Raw genomic sequence first — 18,315 nt, 5'->3', positions numbered from 1 at the left:
AATTTAAAAGAGAGAGATGGAGAGGAGAGAGATTTAACACTTGGGAGACACGTCCTCACCCGTGAAGGTAGAAAGCTGAGCAGCCACTGTTCCCTGAACTGGGTGGCACGCCCACTGGTCTACAACGTTCATTCCAGCCTTCACTGACGTCTGACCTTGATGACTCACTCAAAGTTCAGCTTTAAAACTGCTTTCTTCATGACAGCAGTTAACAGGCTAATTTCTAGGGTCTGAAGTTTGGCACACATTGCTTTTAGTAGTTCCAGGGGTCCTACACACATTTTGTAATAGACTTGTTTTGATTTACATCTCATGTGTCATCATGTTAAAAGAAAACTAACACATAAAAGTCCCTGTTCTCATCTTATTTTCCTTTATCACCAGGAAATTCATAACAATACATGAATTGCTGTTGTTGTTTACTCGCTAAGTCATGTCCGACTCTTTGCAACCCCATGGACTATAGTGGAGTGGGTTGCCATTTCTTTCTCCAGAGGATCTTCCCAACCCAGAGATCGAACCCACATCTCCTGCATTGTCACTGACAAGCCAGTGGCAATAGTTACAGATCACTTTTTAAAATGTTTTAAATTACACTTATCCAAATCCATCCAATTGTGTGGGTTTCTTCCCGTAGCATACAGTCTGCTAACCAGAACAACATGAAAAAGTCAACCAACCAACCAGGGGCTCCCAGTCCCAGACACTAGGATTCTAGTGCTCAGGAAGATGTAAATGGTTCACGCTGGGCTCAGCTGTCAATACTACACTATAGGTACCAACTCCTCCTCCTGGACTAGCAGGCAGAGGATGGAACTCACATCTCCTGCATTGGCAGGTAGATTCTTTAAGTTTGAGCCACCAGGGAAGCCCATAACACCCAGCTACTTCGTAACATATGTTACCCCTATAAGAGGACACATTATTTCTTCAATACAAAGCTTTGTTTCTCAAAAAATCAACTTAGTAGCCATCCACCTGCCATTTGCTATTCTTTTTGTTATTTTCTGTATCAATCCTCTCTCTGCCTCTGTCTCTATGTTTCTCTGCTCCTCTTCAAGCCCAACAAGGTGAGGCTCCTCAATTCTTGGTTTTGATTCTAGAATCACACCTTTACCCTTAGTTCCTCTCAGTTTTGCTGCCTCTCTGGACCTTCTCTATTTTGGACTCTGCTTTCTCTGGAACTATATGAGCAGCAACAGTGAAACATTCAAATCAAGGACAAACTGATTCATTTTCTCCTAAGATTATCATTTTTTCCCCTAAATCACTCTAAATTGCAATTTAATGTACATGTGAGTGTGTGTGTGTGTCCATTTCCACACTCCTGCTCTCTGAACAGATGCTGCAATGGAGTTCTGCACTAACAGCACCTACATCTTCTTTTCTTGAAAAGAAACTGGCAAGTTATCCATTTCCAAGAGCAGTTGAAATTATTCCTTCAAATACACATTCCTTTGGCTTTGGCTCCCTTTGAGGAAGACACAGCTTATTTCCCAGTAATTGAGAAGCACGACTTAGTGAGTTAGGGTTAGACTTTGTCACTGACCTCACTCAGGGGGATGGTACAAAGCAAGGCTCCCTTTGAAGCCTGCAAGACCAAAAGGCATGATGAGTTGCCTCTGGGTTGTTGCATAATTTACTGGATGACATGGAAGTAAATTATCACATTACAGACTATTGGTTAACATCCCCAATACTGTGCTAGCGAGAGAATCCTTTGTGGGATTCTAAGTGGAACTGAGAATTTTCTGTGGCTCAGCCAGGTTCATTCAAATTGACTTTCAATAAATAGACATTTACTGTGGTTACAGAGGAAAAGTTTATTTTTCATTAAAGATTTGACCTATTTTTAGAAAATTGCCCCTAAACTGCTGAACAAATGTGACTGCAGACCCTGAGCTGCTTCTGCTTCCTCTGCCAGTCTGACCCCTCCGCTGTGACTAACACAGTTGAAACTCTTATGCGGGGTCCCATTCAGCTCAGTGCTCCACAGAAACATCTCACTTCAGTTAATGATTCAGTTAACTGGCAATGACATTCCTTGTTCATGAATCTTTTCTTGCATGATGGCAACTCTGAAAAGAGATGAAGGCTTTCTCCACGGCAAACTGGCTGGATGGGCTGGGGTGTGGACCTAGAGCAGCCAGAACAGCATACAGAAAGGGATGGTAGAGGAATGATACTGGAGAACAGAAGCCAAAGCTCAGCAACAGAGAAGCACCAAGATCCACCAGTGAACACACTGGGGCAGGAAACAAGAGTCAAGCGTGAAGATTTCCCTGGCTGTGGATAAGAATCCGCCTGCCAGTGCAGGGGACGTGGGTTTTATCCCTGGTCCGGGAAAATCCCACATGCCGAAAGGCAACTAAGTCCATGAGCCACGACTACAGTGCCTCAACTCTAGAGCCCAAGAACCAGAACTACTGGCTTCTTCTCCACATGCAGTAACTATTGAAACGCGAGCACCCTAGAGCCTGTGCTCTGCAACAAAAGATGCCATTGCAATGGGAAACCCTTGCACTGCAACTAGAGAAAGCCCATGTATAGCAACAGAGACCCATCACAGACAAAATAATAAAATACATAAATGGAATTAACTTTAAAAAAAGAGTGAAGAGTGAGAATCAAGCAGTGGCCTCCTGGGCATATGTTTATAAAGCATAGTTACAGTAAGTTTCCTACATAGGAAAGAGTTCTGTTCCAAGAGCATGTTGGTAAGTCCAGTTTGTTTGTTAAGTCCTACCAAGTTAGCCCAGGTATACCCAGCTAATACAACTGGCTATACAGTACTGCTCTATAATAGGTTTATACTTTTCACAGAAATAATACATAAACAAACACAAGAAAGAAAACATTTCTAACCTTACAGTACAGTACCTCATTCGCATCTTGAAAGTTCACAACCTAAAGCTTCGTATGTAGGGGACTTACTGTATTTTCTACCTGCATGAGCTGCACGCATCTTATTTAGATTCTCTGTAGCATTTGTCACTGCTTACCTCCCTTCTCCACAACTTGGAAATCCTCTCTCCTGTCCTGGATCCCAGGACATCACTCCCTCCTGGCTGTCCCCAAGGCCTGTGGGAAAGCCCTTGACTCCCTGTCTCCTCCATCTGCACTGAGGTTTTACATTCAGCTGGGCTCTCTTGTCTTTCTCAACTTGAGCTGAACAGATGATCAAATCCATTTCTATTTCCTGGACATGAAGCTAGAATTCACTTCTCAGCTTCCCCTACAACCAGATGCGGCCATGGGTTAAGTTCCAGCCAATAGAATGGAAGCATAAATGGTGTTCTCCATTTCTCAGTCTAGTCTTTAGAAAGCAGTCTCCCTTCAGATCCTCCACACGCTTTCCCCTCCTGTTCACTATATGCCCACACCTAAGAGAAGAGAGGTATTAAAGATGGCAGAGTATCTTGCAACCCCATTTCCTGAGTGGCTACACAGAGAAAAGCCTTGACTGTGAAGCAAAAATACATCTGTTAGATTTTATGAGTGTAAAAAAATAAATAAATTCTTACTGTGATAAGTCATTGAAAATTTTTTAAGATTTTTGTGATGTGGACCATTTTTTAAATCTTTATTGAATTTATTACAATATTGCTTCTGTTTTATGCTTTGGTTTTTTGAGCCCTGAAACATGTGGGATCTTAGCTCTCCAACCAGGGAGAGAACCCATATTCCCTGCATTGGAATGCGAAGTCCTGACCACTGGACCACCAGGGAAGTCCCCAGTCACTGAAATTTTGGAGTATATCTGTTATAGCAGCTACCATCTTTGCTGTTAAATTTCATCTATATCTCATTAGTCCAAACCTCTATTCTTAACATTCAACTCAAATTTCTAATTTCTTCCCTCTCCTTTAACAGACTCACTCCTAATATTCTTCAGGAGTTATTCCCTGGACCTTCCAGTCTGAACTGGGTTTTCACCCTATGTGCTTCCAGAGCTCCTTACTTATGACACAACATAGTTGCCTGTATGAACATCTGCCTCCTCAACTCCACAGTGAACTTTTTAAGAATAAACACTGTGTTTTAATCTCTGGATCCTCTGTGTCTGGTTGGCACTCAGGAATAGTTTCTCTAAGAAAAAAAAAAAAAGACTGAATAGATAAAGGAATTGGGATTTGTCATATTAAAAACAGGAAGGCCCAAAGGTGGTGTGATCAAAGCTTCTAAAATAATGAAACAATGAAGATGCTGAATGGGTATCTTTTAAAATCAATCCTCAGAAAAAGAGAAATAAGAAGAAACTGTTCAGAGCTGAAAGAGGTGTTTTAAAGATTTAAGGACAAACAAAAGAAAGCTTTTCTGAATAGTGAATAAACTTGAACTTGTTATAAAATATAAGGGGTATAATAGTTTGTAAAGAATTTCTAAAGGAAACTTGGCTTATTTATTTAGCATATTGCCTAAGTCTTTTGAGAGTGATCATTAATAATGCTGTCTTCTTAGCATTAACAAATGGTACATTTAGTATCAAATATTATGATACTAATAACATCAAAATCAATGTTGAAACACATTGTAGTGACCGTGCATCCTGCCCCACCAGTGACATCCCAGTGACAATTCACCTTGGTGCCTCACACGCTGCATTAGCATCTAGAGCACCTATGCTGAACCCAAGGTAGGGGACAGCAGACCAACAGTGGCTAGAGAACAATCCAGAACTTTACAGGGCATTCTTTCTAGGTCCCCCACCCTCTCCATACAGAATTTTCCTGTACAAGCCAAGAAAGAGCTATTACAAAGCCTGAGTGTGAGTTACAGAAATAACCAGTGTTCTCACCTCACCTCCAAGAACTTTCTCCTCTCCAATACCTGAGAAATCCCACATGAAGCAGTAACTAGACTAATGAACAGTTTGAGTATTTCACTGACTTCTATTTACTCTATAAAAACTGACTTTTAAAGTACAGATGGTAAATGGGAGCTGGGTTTTGTTCATCCTTAACCTTTCAACTGCTTTCACTGGCTCGAGACATTTAACTTTATCTGAAGAGATGTGACTGATCTAATTGAGCCGAAAGGAGCAAGAACATGAAACAGACATTTCCCTTTTACAGAGAGAAAATTTACCCTTTAATGCAAAACTTCGTCCTGGAAGGTTAAAGCCCTCCTCTCACCTGTAGCTGGGATATTGTCAGAGGGTATCGGAATAATATCCAGGTCACACCTTCGCTGCAGGGCGGGATGGTGAGAGAGCCTTCATAGACCCAGTAATCACGCAGCAAGGGGTCTGTGCCACCGCATGAACCAATCACGGAAAGGTGAGTTAATGAAAAATAATTTGGAAGAGTCCAACAATCATTTTCAAACTTACAAACCGTCCAGATAACATGTCTCAGACAGATGTCATTTTTAAACTGGAGCCTCACATATATATTTTAAAACTAATCATATGAAGAAAACAATCAATAGAGAACATGGTGTATCCTCTATTATTTATAGTGATTTTGTATCAATGAATTCCTATACATATTTAAATATGGTTATATAAACTAGATATATAAACACTTGATATACTATACCAGATGTGTGTGTGTGTGTGCACGCTCAATTGTGTCCAACTCTTTACGACCTCATGGACTGTAGCCCACCAGGCTGGACAGAATACTGGCAAGAATACTGGAGTGGGTTGCCATTCCCTTCTCCAGGGGCTCTTTCCAACTCAAGGATCAAACCTTCATCTCCTGCACTGCAGGTGGATTCTTTACTGTCTGAGCAACCAGGGAAGCTCAGTGGTAAAATGTTTATTATCTCAAAAAGTTTACTCCCAAGTTTAGAACAATCTGAAACTGGTAACAACTACAAAGAACATTAATTATAAAGAAAGCTTACTAACTCATAAGATACAGTTGTGTATATTCTGAGAAAAACAATGCAGTCACAGCCACAGTTAAAATTCACCCTATGCAACCCAATAAATGCTTACCTGGTAATAAAGTGTTAGGATTAAAGCAGGGTATTGTTTTGGACTTCCCCTGAAAAAAAAAAAAGTACCCCACATTAACACAAAATTTTAGAATAAGAACATTTATAAGCACTAAAAATCGAGGTTGAAGTCTTCTTTTTGGCCACACTGTACATGTGGGATCTTACTTCCCTGACCAGAGATCAAACCCATGCCCCTTGTGGTGGAAGCATGGATCCTTAATCATCGAACCCGCCAGGGAAAGCCCTGAAGTCTTTTCTGAATGCCAGACCCCACAGGTTTGTGGGTGTGTCAATCTGTCTTCTCACTGGAGTGACAGGGCTTGGTTCCAACAGGACGTTCCTGCTCTGAGTCTGTAACTGTTTTTGCTATGGCCACAGCTCAGGAATTTCCCTATAATTCCTGGTGTGAAACTTAAAATTGTCCGTCCAGTGTCTGTCTGCCCCTCGTCACTGCCTTTCCTGCTCCTGGAGTAGAGATGTGGGCCTTGAGCCAGGGAGTCTTTAGAAATGACTTTCCTCCTGAAACTCTGCTCTCAGTTTCTAACCTTCTTGGCAGCACAGTAGGTACATGCTCAGTTGCTTAGTCGTGTTCAACTCTTTGCAACCCCATGGACTCCAGAATACCGGAGTGGGTCACCATTTCCTTCTCCAGATTTTCCTGACCCAGGATCGAACCTGGGTCTCCTGTGTCTCCTGTACTACAGACTCTTTATCTGCTGAGCCACTGGGGCAAATCAACCTTAAGCCACCTTCTCAGGGAGGTATCATCTTATGACTTATGTGAGCTTGTGTTGCTTCTTTTTTCACATAAATACTCTAAAGTGTGGTCGCCACAATTTTTATTTCCTTCATTTACACTACCTTCCTATATCCAGAGGGCAGAAAGAGGTACTGAGGAGGCCTGGGTTGCTCAAATCCTAAACAATCCCCCCAAAAAGTCCTGTCTTCAAGCCTAGCCCTTGGCTGCCTCCTGGGAGATCGTCTCTGAGTCCTTGGAATAAGCCGCCTGATAAGAGTGGCTCTGTGTGCCTGAGGCCTTGGGCAGGCTGTACCAGTTGGACCAGACAAGTTTACCCCAACAAAGTAATTTATGGTGGAAGCCTGGTTTTGCTCAGGGTGGGGTGGAGGGCTGGAGTCAGCGTAGCTGAGGTCAGTCCCTGAGGCGCTGCCCAGGCATAACTGACCCCCAATAAAATCCCTGGACACCAAGGCTCGGGTAAACTTCCCTGGCTGGCAGCGCTTCACAAGTGCTGTGCCATCACTGCTGGGAGAACCAGCTGTGCCCGCAGGCGCCTCGACTGGGAGGGCACGTCTGAGAGCTTGTACCTGGTTTCTCCAGGACTGCGCCCCATCCACCTTTTCACTGTGCTGACTTTTTTTGCTCTGTATCCCTCCACTGGAATAAACCACAACCAGGAGACTAACAGCTTGTCTGAGTCCTTTTAGGGAATCTCCAAGCCTGAGGATAGACATGGAAGGCTCTTACCTAACCAGTATTTTTACTTTCTTTTAGAGAATGACTTACCTTATACTGAATATCCTGGAGGATTTCAGTCACAGCCTTCAGGCCCACATGCTCTTTTCCGATCTGCAATGTATAAAGTATAAACCATGGCTACTAAGCATTTAAATACGTAAGTAAAATAACCAACTGAAGTGAAGTTCAAGTTCACCTGAAAGTCCTTCTTGGGAATACAAGACTTACTTCTTAATAAATAGGTCAACATCTACTAAAGGCAATTAAAGTACAAGAAAGTATTAGATATGTTCCTGGGCATTTCCAAGAATCTATTCTAAATTTACCTTGCTAGGTATAGATTTTACCCACTGTCCTACACATTTATATTTATATATTTATTAACATATTTATGTTTATATATATATATCTAATCACATAACACTGTAATATAAAAGTTTTGAGGATATTTCTAAATTAGAATTATTCACACATGCCCAAAGCCTTCTATTTTTACTTTTAGCATTTCTAGATCATTATTATAATGACTGTATCAAGTTGAAAAATTTTTATTAACTCCAAAAAATAAGTATGTGATTTCATATGCTAAAGTCACTGAAATTGAGACACTTATTTCTTATCATTGGACATAACTCTGTAATCACCTATTTATTCTTAAATAAGAATATGCTGTTTGGGCAACTCTCTCTGAGTTCACCCAAGGCCCTTTCCACATGTACTTTTCTTTTCAATAAACTTTTTGCTTTACCCTTCAAAAAAAAAAAAAAAAAGAATATGCTGTTTGTAGCTTTCTATTTTAAAGCATTATATATCATTACATATTTTCAGTGCATAAAATGTCCCAAGGAATTTGAGATTTTAAAAAGAACATGATGTGAGGTATTCTTGACTCTAACTTTAAAAATTATAAGTGTAATCTCCTTTCTACTTTTCAGTCAAGTTTCAGCAGTTTCCGTCCATGCTAATGGAAAGCAGTCACAACAGAGGCCGTTTATAACATCAGATAAACAATCCTTGTTATGCTTTGCTTTTCCTTTTGCACATACATTTCTGGAGAATGATTCACAAGGACCTACAAGAGCTGCCACCATGTTCACACGCCCTGCTTCTCTCCACTGTGAACCAACCTGGAAAAACACTAGGTCAAAGGGGATCAAAGGAAAGAGGTGCGACAGGAAACTCATACAACCTAACACAGGCCAATGCGTTCCAAATAATCAAGATTATATTTTCCAAGTGTTTGCAATTCCTGAGATAGGCTCTAGAAACAGAAAATGAATTCTCTTAAGTTACTCTGTGTGTGTGTGTGTGTGTGTGTGTGTGTTTCTTAGGCAAAATGTACTCCTTGGTGTCAAAGTGTGGACCTGTAGGCAGATGCCTGCACCGCACCTTCAGGGAAAAACAGACTCCTTTGCTGTTTTGGTGGCTCAGACAGTAAAGAATCTGCCTGCATTGTGGGAGACCCAGGTTCAATCCCTAGATCAGGAAGATCACCTAGAGAAGGAAATGCCTACCCACTCCAGTATTCTTGCCTGGAAAATTCCATGGACAGAGGAGCCTGGCAGGCTACAGTCCATGGGGTTGCAAGGAGTCAGACGTGACTGAGCAACTAACACTTCCGCTTTCTGTTGTATTAGTTTAAGCAAAATGTAGTATTTGGATGCTTACACCCACAGGTGGGCTTTGTCGTCACTTCGTGCATCTCTGATCAGAGCATAATTCTCTCAACAGCCCACGTCTGAACACTGTGAGGCCACACAGTTTAGTGGCCCAGGAACAAGGTCACTTGCGTTGGATGCTGGGTTCCGACCTTGACTCACTTTTCAGTCTTGAGCAAGTTTACCTAACCTCTCTGTCCTTCAGCTTTCTTCTCTATACAGCAGGGAGGATTAAAGTGACGGAGTTGAAAAAAAGACTCAAACAAAAACCTTAGAATAGGGCACGGTGCATCGAAACTCAGTGATTATTACCCAGATCACTCTTACTCAGAATGCTACACAGCATCAAATACAGCATTTAATAACTATGACTGCCTCTATCTATAAAGGTTCTATACTTTGCGGACATAACTATATTTTGCAGCCAATTCCAGCTATCGCTCCATCTCATTCCTTCCATTCTTTGTCAAAGTCCTGCCTGAAGAGGTTACAGCCGCCAAAAAGAAAATATAGATGATGCTCTGCACAGCCCAGTCCCTAAAATCCTACAACAGTGTGGGTGACAACGCAAGCTGGGGCCAAGAGTCCACCCGCAACTGGGTAACTTCTGACCTCTGCCCTTTGCCACCTTTCACCACTGCCCAGAATGCCAGCCCTCCCGTCAGTCTCCTCTTGGAGAACCTCAGCCCTGCAAAGCCCTGAATCTTTCAACTTCTACGGCTAATCCCCTCACTTCCCACCACACCCTCTGGAATGGGACGATGCCACATCTTTGACAAGCTCCCTGACACCTCCTGGTCTCTGTGAACCCCTTGGATCTGCTCAAGGTCTTCACTCCAAGCCTTTTGAGTGGACACTGTGCAGCCTCCCTCAAAGATGAGATTAAGAGCTCTGGCCAGTGCCTGGCTGTTACCTTCTGATGGGTCTTCTGTTCCACAAGCCCAAGGCCAGCCCCCTCTGAGTGGACTGCCCTCCTTGCATGCTATCCTGCTCCACTATCACTCACTGATCCACTGGTCATAACCAATGGTCGTTCCCTCCTGCAGTCACCCCAGAGGACTTCAGCATCCCTGGGTGTGACCTATGCCCTCCCTGGCCTCTCTCTTGACCCCTCACTCCATGTCCCTCAGCTCCATCCCACCTCTGTCAACCAATCCTGAGAATGTGCCCTGGATTTGTTTTCACCCTGACACCCACAACTCCACAGACCATCCCCTCTGACCGTAGCTGCCCACCCATCCATCCCTCTCCTCTCTTCTCTCTCTTCCTATTCACTGATCACAAGGACTCAAGCCCTGGGGTCCCTCTTGGCTCTGTCTCTTTCCTTTCCTGCCTACCCTGGAAGACATCTCTCCATCCTCTAGTCCCTCTGCCCTCCTAAATCAACTGCTCTGCAACCCATCGATGCCACAATTAATTTGCTAGAATTCTCTGCTCCTCGCGGTGGATGGAGAGACTAGCCCACTGTCCGCTGTCCTAGACTGTCTGTGATGTCCAATTTCAAGCCGGTCTCCCACCCTGACAGTCAAGTCTGTTGTCATTCACCTCCTGAGCTATTTCAAAACTCAATCCCACACCCACATTTCCTCTGCTCTATAAATAATTTTGCTGTGCGTGTCTGGGAGATAATACAGGTCATCAGGCATGAACTCCCCTAATTTCCTGTCTTTCTTCACCTAAACGTGCTTGCCGTTGGTGCCCACCCTTTCCTCCTAGCCCTCTGTTTTGGAGAAAGGGTGGGGCCCCTCCTATCCGGGGTCAGTGCATCCATATAAACTCTCATCCGACACCCCCCGCTTCCTCTGGGGCTCTTCTGCATCAATCATCTCCTTTCCTGCAGTATTTTCAAACTATATCGGCACTAGTTTGTTTTTTTTTAATATGTGTAATTGTTTATTTGGCTACACTGGGTCTTAGTTGGGATAGGAAAGATCTTTAATCTTCACTGTGGCATGAGGGATCTATTTTTTTTCAGGAAGCAAACTCTCAATTGCAGCATGCGGTATCTAGTTGCCCAACCTGGGATCAAACTCAGACCCCCTGCACTGGGAGTGCAGAGTCTTAGTCACTGGACCACCAGGGAAGTCCTGCACTAGCTCTTTTTGCTCAGAATAAAAACACAGGCCCATCTCAGATCTCAGAATGAAACAAATTGAACCTCGCTGGACACATCATCGCTAGTTATCACCCCTTCTGTCTTTGAGTCAAGTTTCTTAAAGGGAAGTCCATCCTCACTGCCTGGACACCCTCCCCTCCGCTTTCCCAGCCTCTGACCTAAGTGCAAGGCCCCAGATGTGGTCCTTTCCTCTCTGCCTCAGCTGACACTCAGGATCAGCCCTTCTTTCTTCCGTGAACATCTGTGCTGTTTCTGTGATATTGCTCTTTCCTGAGAAAGGCATCATCACATAGATAATGTGGATTTTCCTTCATGCCCTGCACTGGCAGGAGGATTCTTTACCACTGAGCCACCTGGGAACCCCTTCCAGGGTCTCTTTCAGCTCTAAATCTTTTATTGCATCAAGAAGATGATAAGACAAAGTTTAAAAGAGTCACCTGAAAAACTAAATTAAAATCTTACCTTTGAAAGCATACAGTCCAATCTGTACATTTTACTGTAAGTATGTTAGATGTTCAGTTGTGTCCAACTCTTTGGGACCCCATGGACTGTAGCCCACCAGGGCTGTCCATGGGATTCTCCAGACAAGGATACTGGAGTGGGTTGTCATTTCCTCCTCCAGGAGTATATTTCACTCAATGCATATAATGTTCTTTGCCCACCAAAGAGCTCATATCTAAACTCTATATCCACCAAGGTTTTTGCCTGTCTTATTTCATCTGTGTTTTTCTACAAGGCTCTTGCAATCACCTTAGAAGAAAAATTACTCATAACAAATAGCTAAAGGAATCTACTGCACAATTATACTATCGACTTTTCTTAGATTTTGCAGTGAAGCAGAGTCCAAAAACATTTCCTGAAATTCTTTTTCATTAATAAAATGAACTCTGCCTTTAGGAGACATTTTCTAATTCATTTCTCCAATGACTCTGAATGCCATTCTGAAGAAAATTTCTGATAACACACTGAACCATTTTCTACCAGTGAATATGGCTGAACTTGATCCACAAAGACCACATTTTCTTTTTCTTTTTTTAAATTTTATTTCCTTATTTTTGGCTGTGCTGGGTCTTTGTTGCCACACACAGGATTTCACTAGTTACTCTGAGTGGGGGCTACCTTCAAGCTGTGGTCCGAAGGCCTCTCACTGCTGTGGCTTCTCTTACAGAGCACAGGCTATAAGGCCCTCGGGCTTCAGTAGTTGCAGCACATGAGCTCGATAGTTGCTGTTCCCAGGCCCTAGAGCATAGCCTCAATAGTTGTGGCACACGGGCTTAGATGGTCCGAGGCAAATGGGATCTTCCAGGACCAGGGATTGACCTATGTCTCCTGTATTGGGAAGCAAATGCTTTACCAATGAGCTACCAGGGAAGCCCAAGTTTTCTATATTTAAACTATCAATGTTCTCTGTATAAGCACTTAATGTCCTTTCTAAGTAGTAAAACTGAAAGAGAACAAAAAACCTTCTGCACAATGAATTAGAAAAGAAGCATCTCTGAACAATGTAGTAATCTTAACAGGAGACCGTTTACCTGGACAAACAAAGCGATGATAGCGATTCCATGGGGCTTCCCCACAGCCTCATCGATACTGCCAAACAAGGTGGAGTTCCAGTGGATCAGGTGGAGCTGGATGAGCAATGACAGAGAGGCAACCTCGTTACTAAAGGCACTTCTGTTCAGGAAAACAGATATATCAACTTCTCCTTGACCCTATCCATATGGTATGGTATGCAATAACAGCATTACAGACAGATACAAAGAGATGACTGGTTGAATCCCGGTTCTCTGTGTGAATTCCTTCCTTCTTATTTCTCAACAGAAGCAGGGCTCAGTGCCTCTCAAGTTCTGCTTCTGTCCTGATCAGGAGTACATCTGAGGGGACTTGCAGATTTCAAATTGATTTAGTACATCTGAGGGGACTTGCAGATTTCAAATTTATTTCATTGCCTTCCTTAGAGACATCCCCTCTGGCTCTTCCTGAAATGAAACTCCAGGTCTGGTCAAAAACATGAGAACTCATTGACAGGATTAGTACCTATACACTCCAGGACTGTGTCACCCACCATCTCCATCAAGAATGACACAAAGTCAGTCTCACATTCTGTAAATTAGTTTAACTTTCTAAGAATATGTAGAGATAGCATCCTATGAAAAGCACTGCATCATTTTTTAAAGCATGGTAAAGTAATGAATGCCAATGTGGAGCTCTTTTTTAAAAAAGGCCATTTCCTGCACTGCAGATAAAATTTTATCTGTGAAGGAATGTCAAACAATACTCTAGAGGACTCTCTCACTCTTAGACCTATAGAGCTCTGTGGTTTCCAGGTTTATCTAGAATACGCACTTGCTTCTACAGGGCTGATAAAACACTTACAAGAAGCCAAATTCAACTCCCTGGTTAAAATCAAATGGCCGTTGAGGTTCTCAGTATAACAGTAGTTAGGTAAACCTTCTGCCGAAAATACTAATCATCGCTTTACATTTTAATCAAGTTATAATTACTTACCTCCTGAAAACACTGCCTCATTTAAGAATTCATCCAAAAAGACACACTAAAATTCAGACACCTTGTCCTTTTAGCGTCCATATCAAAATATGAAGGAAAATTATCAAGGAAGATCGCTCTAAGTTTGAAGCTTCTCTTGTTGTTTTCCCCGCTAGAATTCAAAATTATAAAGCTGACCACTAGAGGGAAGTAATGAGGCCCTCTGTCTATGATTTTATAGAAATAATAATCCAGGACAAGACTCTTCAGAGTTTCTTGGACTGCAAAATCAAACCAGTCATTCTTAAAGGAAATCAACCCTGAATATTCATCAGAAGGACTGATGCTGAAGGTGAAGCTCCAATATTTTGTCCTCTTGATGTGAAGAGTCCATTCATTGGAAAAGACCCTGATGTTGGCAAAGACTGAAGGCAACAGGAGACGGCAGCGGCAGAGGATGAGATGGTTAGATAGCATCGCGGACTCAATGGACGTGAATCTGAGCAAACTCCGGGAGATGATGGAGGACAGAGGAGAAAGATATGTTGCAGTCAATGGGGTCGAAAAGAGTCAGGCATGATTTGGTGACTGAACAACAAAAACAACAACCCAGGACAGGTCAGGCTATGAAAAGCTCTCATGAAGTTGGTTGTTGTTGTTCAGTCGCTCAGTCGTGTCTGACTCTACAACACCAGGGACTGCAGCACGCCAGGCTTCCCTGTCCTTCACCCTCGCCCAGAGCTTGCTCAAACTCATGTCCATTGAGTCTGTGATGCCATCCAACCAACTCATCTTCTGTTGTCCCCTTCTCCTCCCACCCTCAATCTTCCCCAGCATCAGGGTTTTTCCTAATGAGTCAGCTCTTCACAACAGGCCAAAGTATAGCAGCTTCAGCTTCAGCATCAGTCCTTTCAATGAACACTCAGGACTGATCTCCTTTAGGATGGACTGGTTGGATCTCCTTACAGTCCAAGGGATTCTCAAGAGTCCTTTCCAACACCACAGTTCAAAAGCATCAATTCTTTGGCACTCAGTCTTCTTTATGGTCTAACTCTCACATCCATACATGACCACTGGAAAAACCATAGCCTTGACTAGACGGACCTTTGTTGGCAAAGTAATGTCTCTGCTTTTGAATATGCTGTCTAGGTTGGTCATAACTTTCCTTCCAAGGAGTAAGCGTCTTTTAATTTCATGGCTGCAGTCACCATCTGCAGTGATTTTGGAGCCCAAGAAAATAAAGTCTGTCACTGTTTCCACTGTTTCCTTATCTATTTGCCATGAAGTGATGGAACCAGATGCCATGATCTTAGTTTTCTGAATGCTGAGTTTTAAGCCAGCTTTTTCACTCTCCTCTTTCACCTTCATCAGGAGGCTCTTTAGTTTTTCTTCACTTTCTGCCACAAGGGTGGTGTCCTCTGCATATCTGAGGTTATTGATATTTCTCCCGGCAATCTTGATTCCAGCATGTGCTTCATCCAGCCTGGCATTTCGCATGATGTACTCTGCATAGAAGGTAAATAAGTAGGGTGACAATATACAGTCTTGACATACTCCTTTTCCTATTTGGAACCAGCCTGTTGATCCATGTCCGGTTCTAACTGTTGCTTCTTGACCTGCATCTGAGTTTCTCAGGAGGCAGGTGAGATGGTCTGGTATTCCCATCACTGTAAGAATTTTCCAGTTTGTTGTGATCCACGTAGTCAAAGGCTTTAGCATAGTCAATGAAGCAGAAGTAGATGTTTTTTCTGGAATTGTCTTGCTTTTTCTATGATCCAATGGATGTTGGCAATTTGATCTCTGGTTCTAAACCCAGCTTGAACATCTGGAAGTTCTCAGCTCATGTACTATTGAAGTCTAGCTTGAAGAATTTTGAGCATTACTTTGCTAGCATGTGAAATGCGTGCAACTGTGTGGTAGTTTGAACATTCTTTGGCACTGCTTTTCTTTGGGATTGGAATGAAAACACCTTTTCCAGTCCTGTGGCCACTGCTGAGTTTTTCAAATTTGTTGGCATATTGAGTGAAGCACTTTTACAGCATCATCTTTTAGGATTTGAAATAGCTCAGCTGGAATTCCATCACCTCCACTAGTTTTGTTCATAGTGATGCTGCCTAAGGCCCACTTGACTTTGCACTCCAAGACATCTGGCTCTAGGTGAGTGATCACACAGTTGTGGTTACTGGGTCATTAAGATCTTTTTTGTATAGTTATTCTGTGTATTCTTGCTACCTCTTCTTAATATATTCTGCTTCTGTTAGGTCCATACTGTTTCTATCCTTTATTGTACCCATCTTTGCATGAAATGCTCCCTTGGTATCTCTAATTTTCTTGAAGAGATCTCTAGTCTTTCTTATTCTATTGTTTTCCTCTATTTCTTTGCATTGAACTTGGACTGCCCAGTAAATGTAACTGTCAAGGCACTGCCTTTAAGAAAGCAATGTTCTATAACTCTTCAATTAATAATGAAAGACAGACCAATTTAATCTTTCCATTTCTGGCTGCAACAGTATCTTTGGCGTCCCAGTGGTACAGATAAGTGTACAGTGGAACAGATAAGAACTGTTTGCCATAATTGAAATCAAGAAGAAAAACAGGCCAAGGTTGAACTCTATCTTGATTTCACAAATTACAAAGTTCAAATAAATGATTTTCTTACTTCTCATAGTAACAGTAAGGAGTATTTTTTTCTGAAACAAACTAAAAACGCATATTTTGAGGTTGGCTGCTTTCAGTTCTTTTGTTTTCCTTTTTGTTCCTTTGCCACTCCTCCTAATTCAGTAACATCCCATCACTCACACCTGTTCTTCCAAAACTACTTCATATGTTTTTGTATTTAAAAAATGCAGGGTCCCCACTCCTTGAGTGTGTGCTGCTCATGGTGATTTTATTTCAAAGAGTATGGTACAGGATACCTGACAGTGGAGAAACATGGCCAATGCCACCTGGGCCAGGTGAGCAGACCAACATGAGAAGTCATCAGATATGCTGACACAGGCACCCTGGACATGATATGATGAACACGACATTTTATCTCTATGTTCTTCCTCCCAGTAACCCATAACCACAGTGTAACCATGAAGAAAACATCGGACAAATCTTAACAGAGGGATATTCTACAAAATATCTGACCAGTATGTCTCAAAACTGTCAAGGTCATCAAAAACAAAAAAATAGCCTGAGAAAATGTCACAGCCAAGAGGAATCCAGGGAAACAGGAGAATGTAAATATAATGTGGTGTTACAGATGAGGTCTTGGAACAGAAAAGGGACTTTAGGTCAAAACGAAGGAAACAATAAAACAAGGACTTAGCATATCAAGACTGGACAATGAATCACGAGCAATGTACCATGCCAAGATGTTAAAAACATGGGAAACTGGGTCTGAGTTAGATATGAACTTTCTGTCGCTCAGTCATGTGCCCAACTCTTTGCAACCCCATGGACTGTAGCCTACCAGACTCCTCTGTCCATGGGATTTCCCAGGCAAGAATATTGGAGTGGGCTGCCATTTCTTTCGCCAGGGGATCTTCCCGACCCAAGCACTGAAGCCGCATCTCTTCTGTCTCCTGCATTGGCACTCTTTTACTACTAGCACCACCTGGGAAGCCCAATTTTATAGAATTTTCTGTACTATTTTCATAATTTTCCTGTAAATCTAAAACTGTTCTAAAAAAAAATACAATCTATTATAGAAAGAAAGAGGGAACTTCCTAGCAGTTCAGTGGTTAGAACGCCACACTTTCACTGCCAAGGGGTGGGCTCAATCCCTGGTCAGGGAACTAAGATACTCCAAGCTGCAGAGTATGGAAAAAAGAAGAAAGAAAGAGAAAGAAAGAAGGAAGAGAAAGAAAGAAAAGAAAAATTAAGGGAAATACTGGCACTTCCACCAACCCAAGCTAAAAAGGATAACAGAAGATTGCTATGACCTTCATGTGAGCAGTAAAATAACAGAGAACGAAAACAGCAAGAGAATCTCTGCCACCTGGCTTTCATCCTACCATCTGGATCTTAAATAATTACTGGAGACAGGATGGTAGTTAAGGAGCAAAACAGAGTCTTCCCTCACAGTCCACAAGGAACCCAAGCTTTAGAAACAAAGCTCTGGTCTGGGATTTATGAGAAACTCTCTTCTCGTGGAGGTGCTTTCTCTTGTTGTTTAGTTGCTCAGCTGTGTCTGATTCTTTGTGACTCCATGGGCTATAGCCCACCAGGCTCCTCTGTCCATGGGATTTTCCAGGCAAGAATACTGGAGTAGGTTACTATTTCCTTCTCCAGAATATTTTCCCAACCCAGGGTTTGAACCAGCGTCTCCTGCATTGGCAGGTGGACTCTTTATGGCTTTGCCTCATTAAGACCAAACAAAACATAATCAGAGATCCCCTTTCCACAAAACTAGAAGATAGTTAATTGAAGTACCAGGAAAATTTCCAGCACATTCTGAAAACCAGTTTAACTATTACTGCTGACTTAAATGCTCAGTCCTCATCCATCACACACTCTACATTTTTGCCACCTCTCAGCTTTAGCTCCCTCTGTGTTCCCTGAGCCCTGCCTCACTCCAACCTGTATAAGTTTGCTGCCATAACAAAGGACCGCAGACTAAGCGGCTTAAACCACAGAAATCTATT

The 18,315-nt window shown here is 42.4% G+C and overlaps 1 protein-coding gene across 2 annotated transcripts in view; it reads right to left on the bottom strand.

Moving 5' to 3' along the window:
- The window catches only part of CA8 (carbonic anhydrase 8), an 85,443-nt gene that overhangs the window by 21,869 nt on the left and 45,259 nt on the right, over nt 1-18,315 (bottom strand). For both annotated transcript variants that reach the window (XM_025265364.3, XM_006047760.4), the window contains exons 4-7: nt 12,730-12,825; nt 7,472-7,534; nt 5,945-5,993; nt 5,136-5,248 (exon numbers count right to left, since the gene is read on the bottom strand). In XM_025265364.3, the coding sequence (XP_025121149.1) occupies nt 5,136-5,248; nt 5,945-5,993; nt 7,472-7,534; nt 12,730-12,825 (321 nt within the window). The remainder of the gene's footprint in view (nt 1-5,135; nt 5,249-5,944; nt 5,994-7,471; nt 7,535-12,729; nt 12,826-18,315) is intronic.

This window comes from Bubalus bubalis, chromosome 15 (genome assembly GCF_019923935.1).
Source record: "Bubalus bubalis isolate 160015118507 breed Murrah chromosome 15, NDDB_SH_1, whole genome shotgun sequence".
NCBI lineage: Eukaryota > Metazoa > Chordata > Mammalia > Artiodactyla > Bovidae > Bubalus > Bubalus bubalis.
The sequence above is the reverse complement of the archived record's forward strand: the minus strand, read 5'-3'. Positions and strand labels throughout refer to the sequence as shown.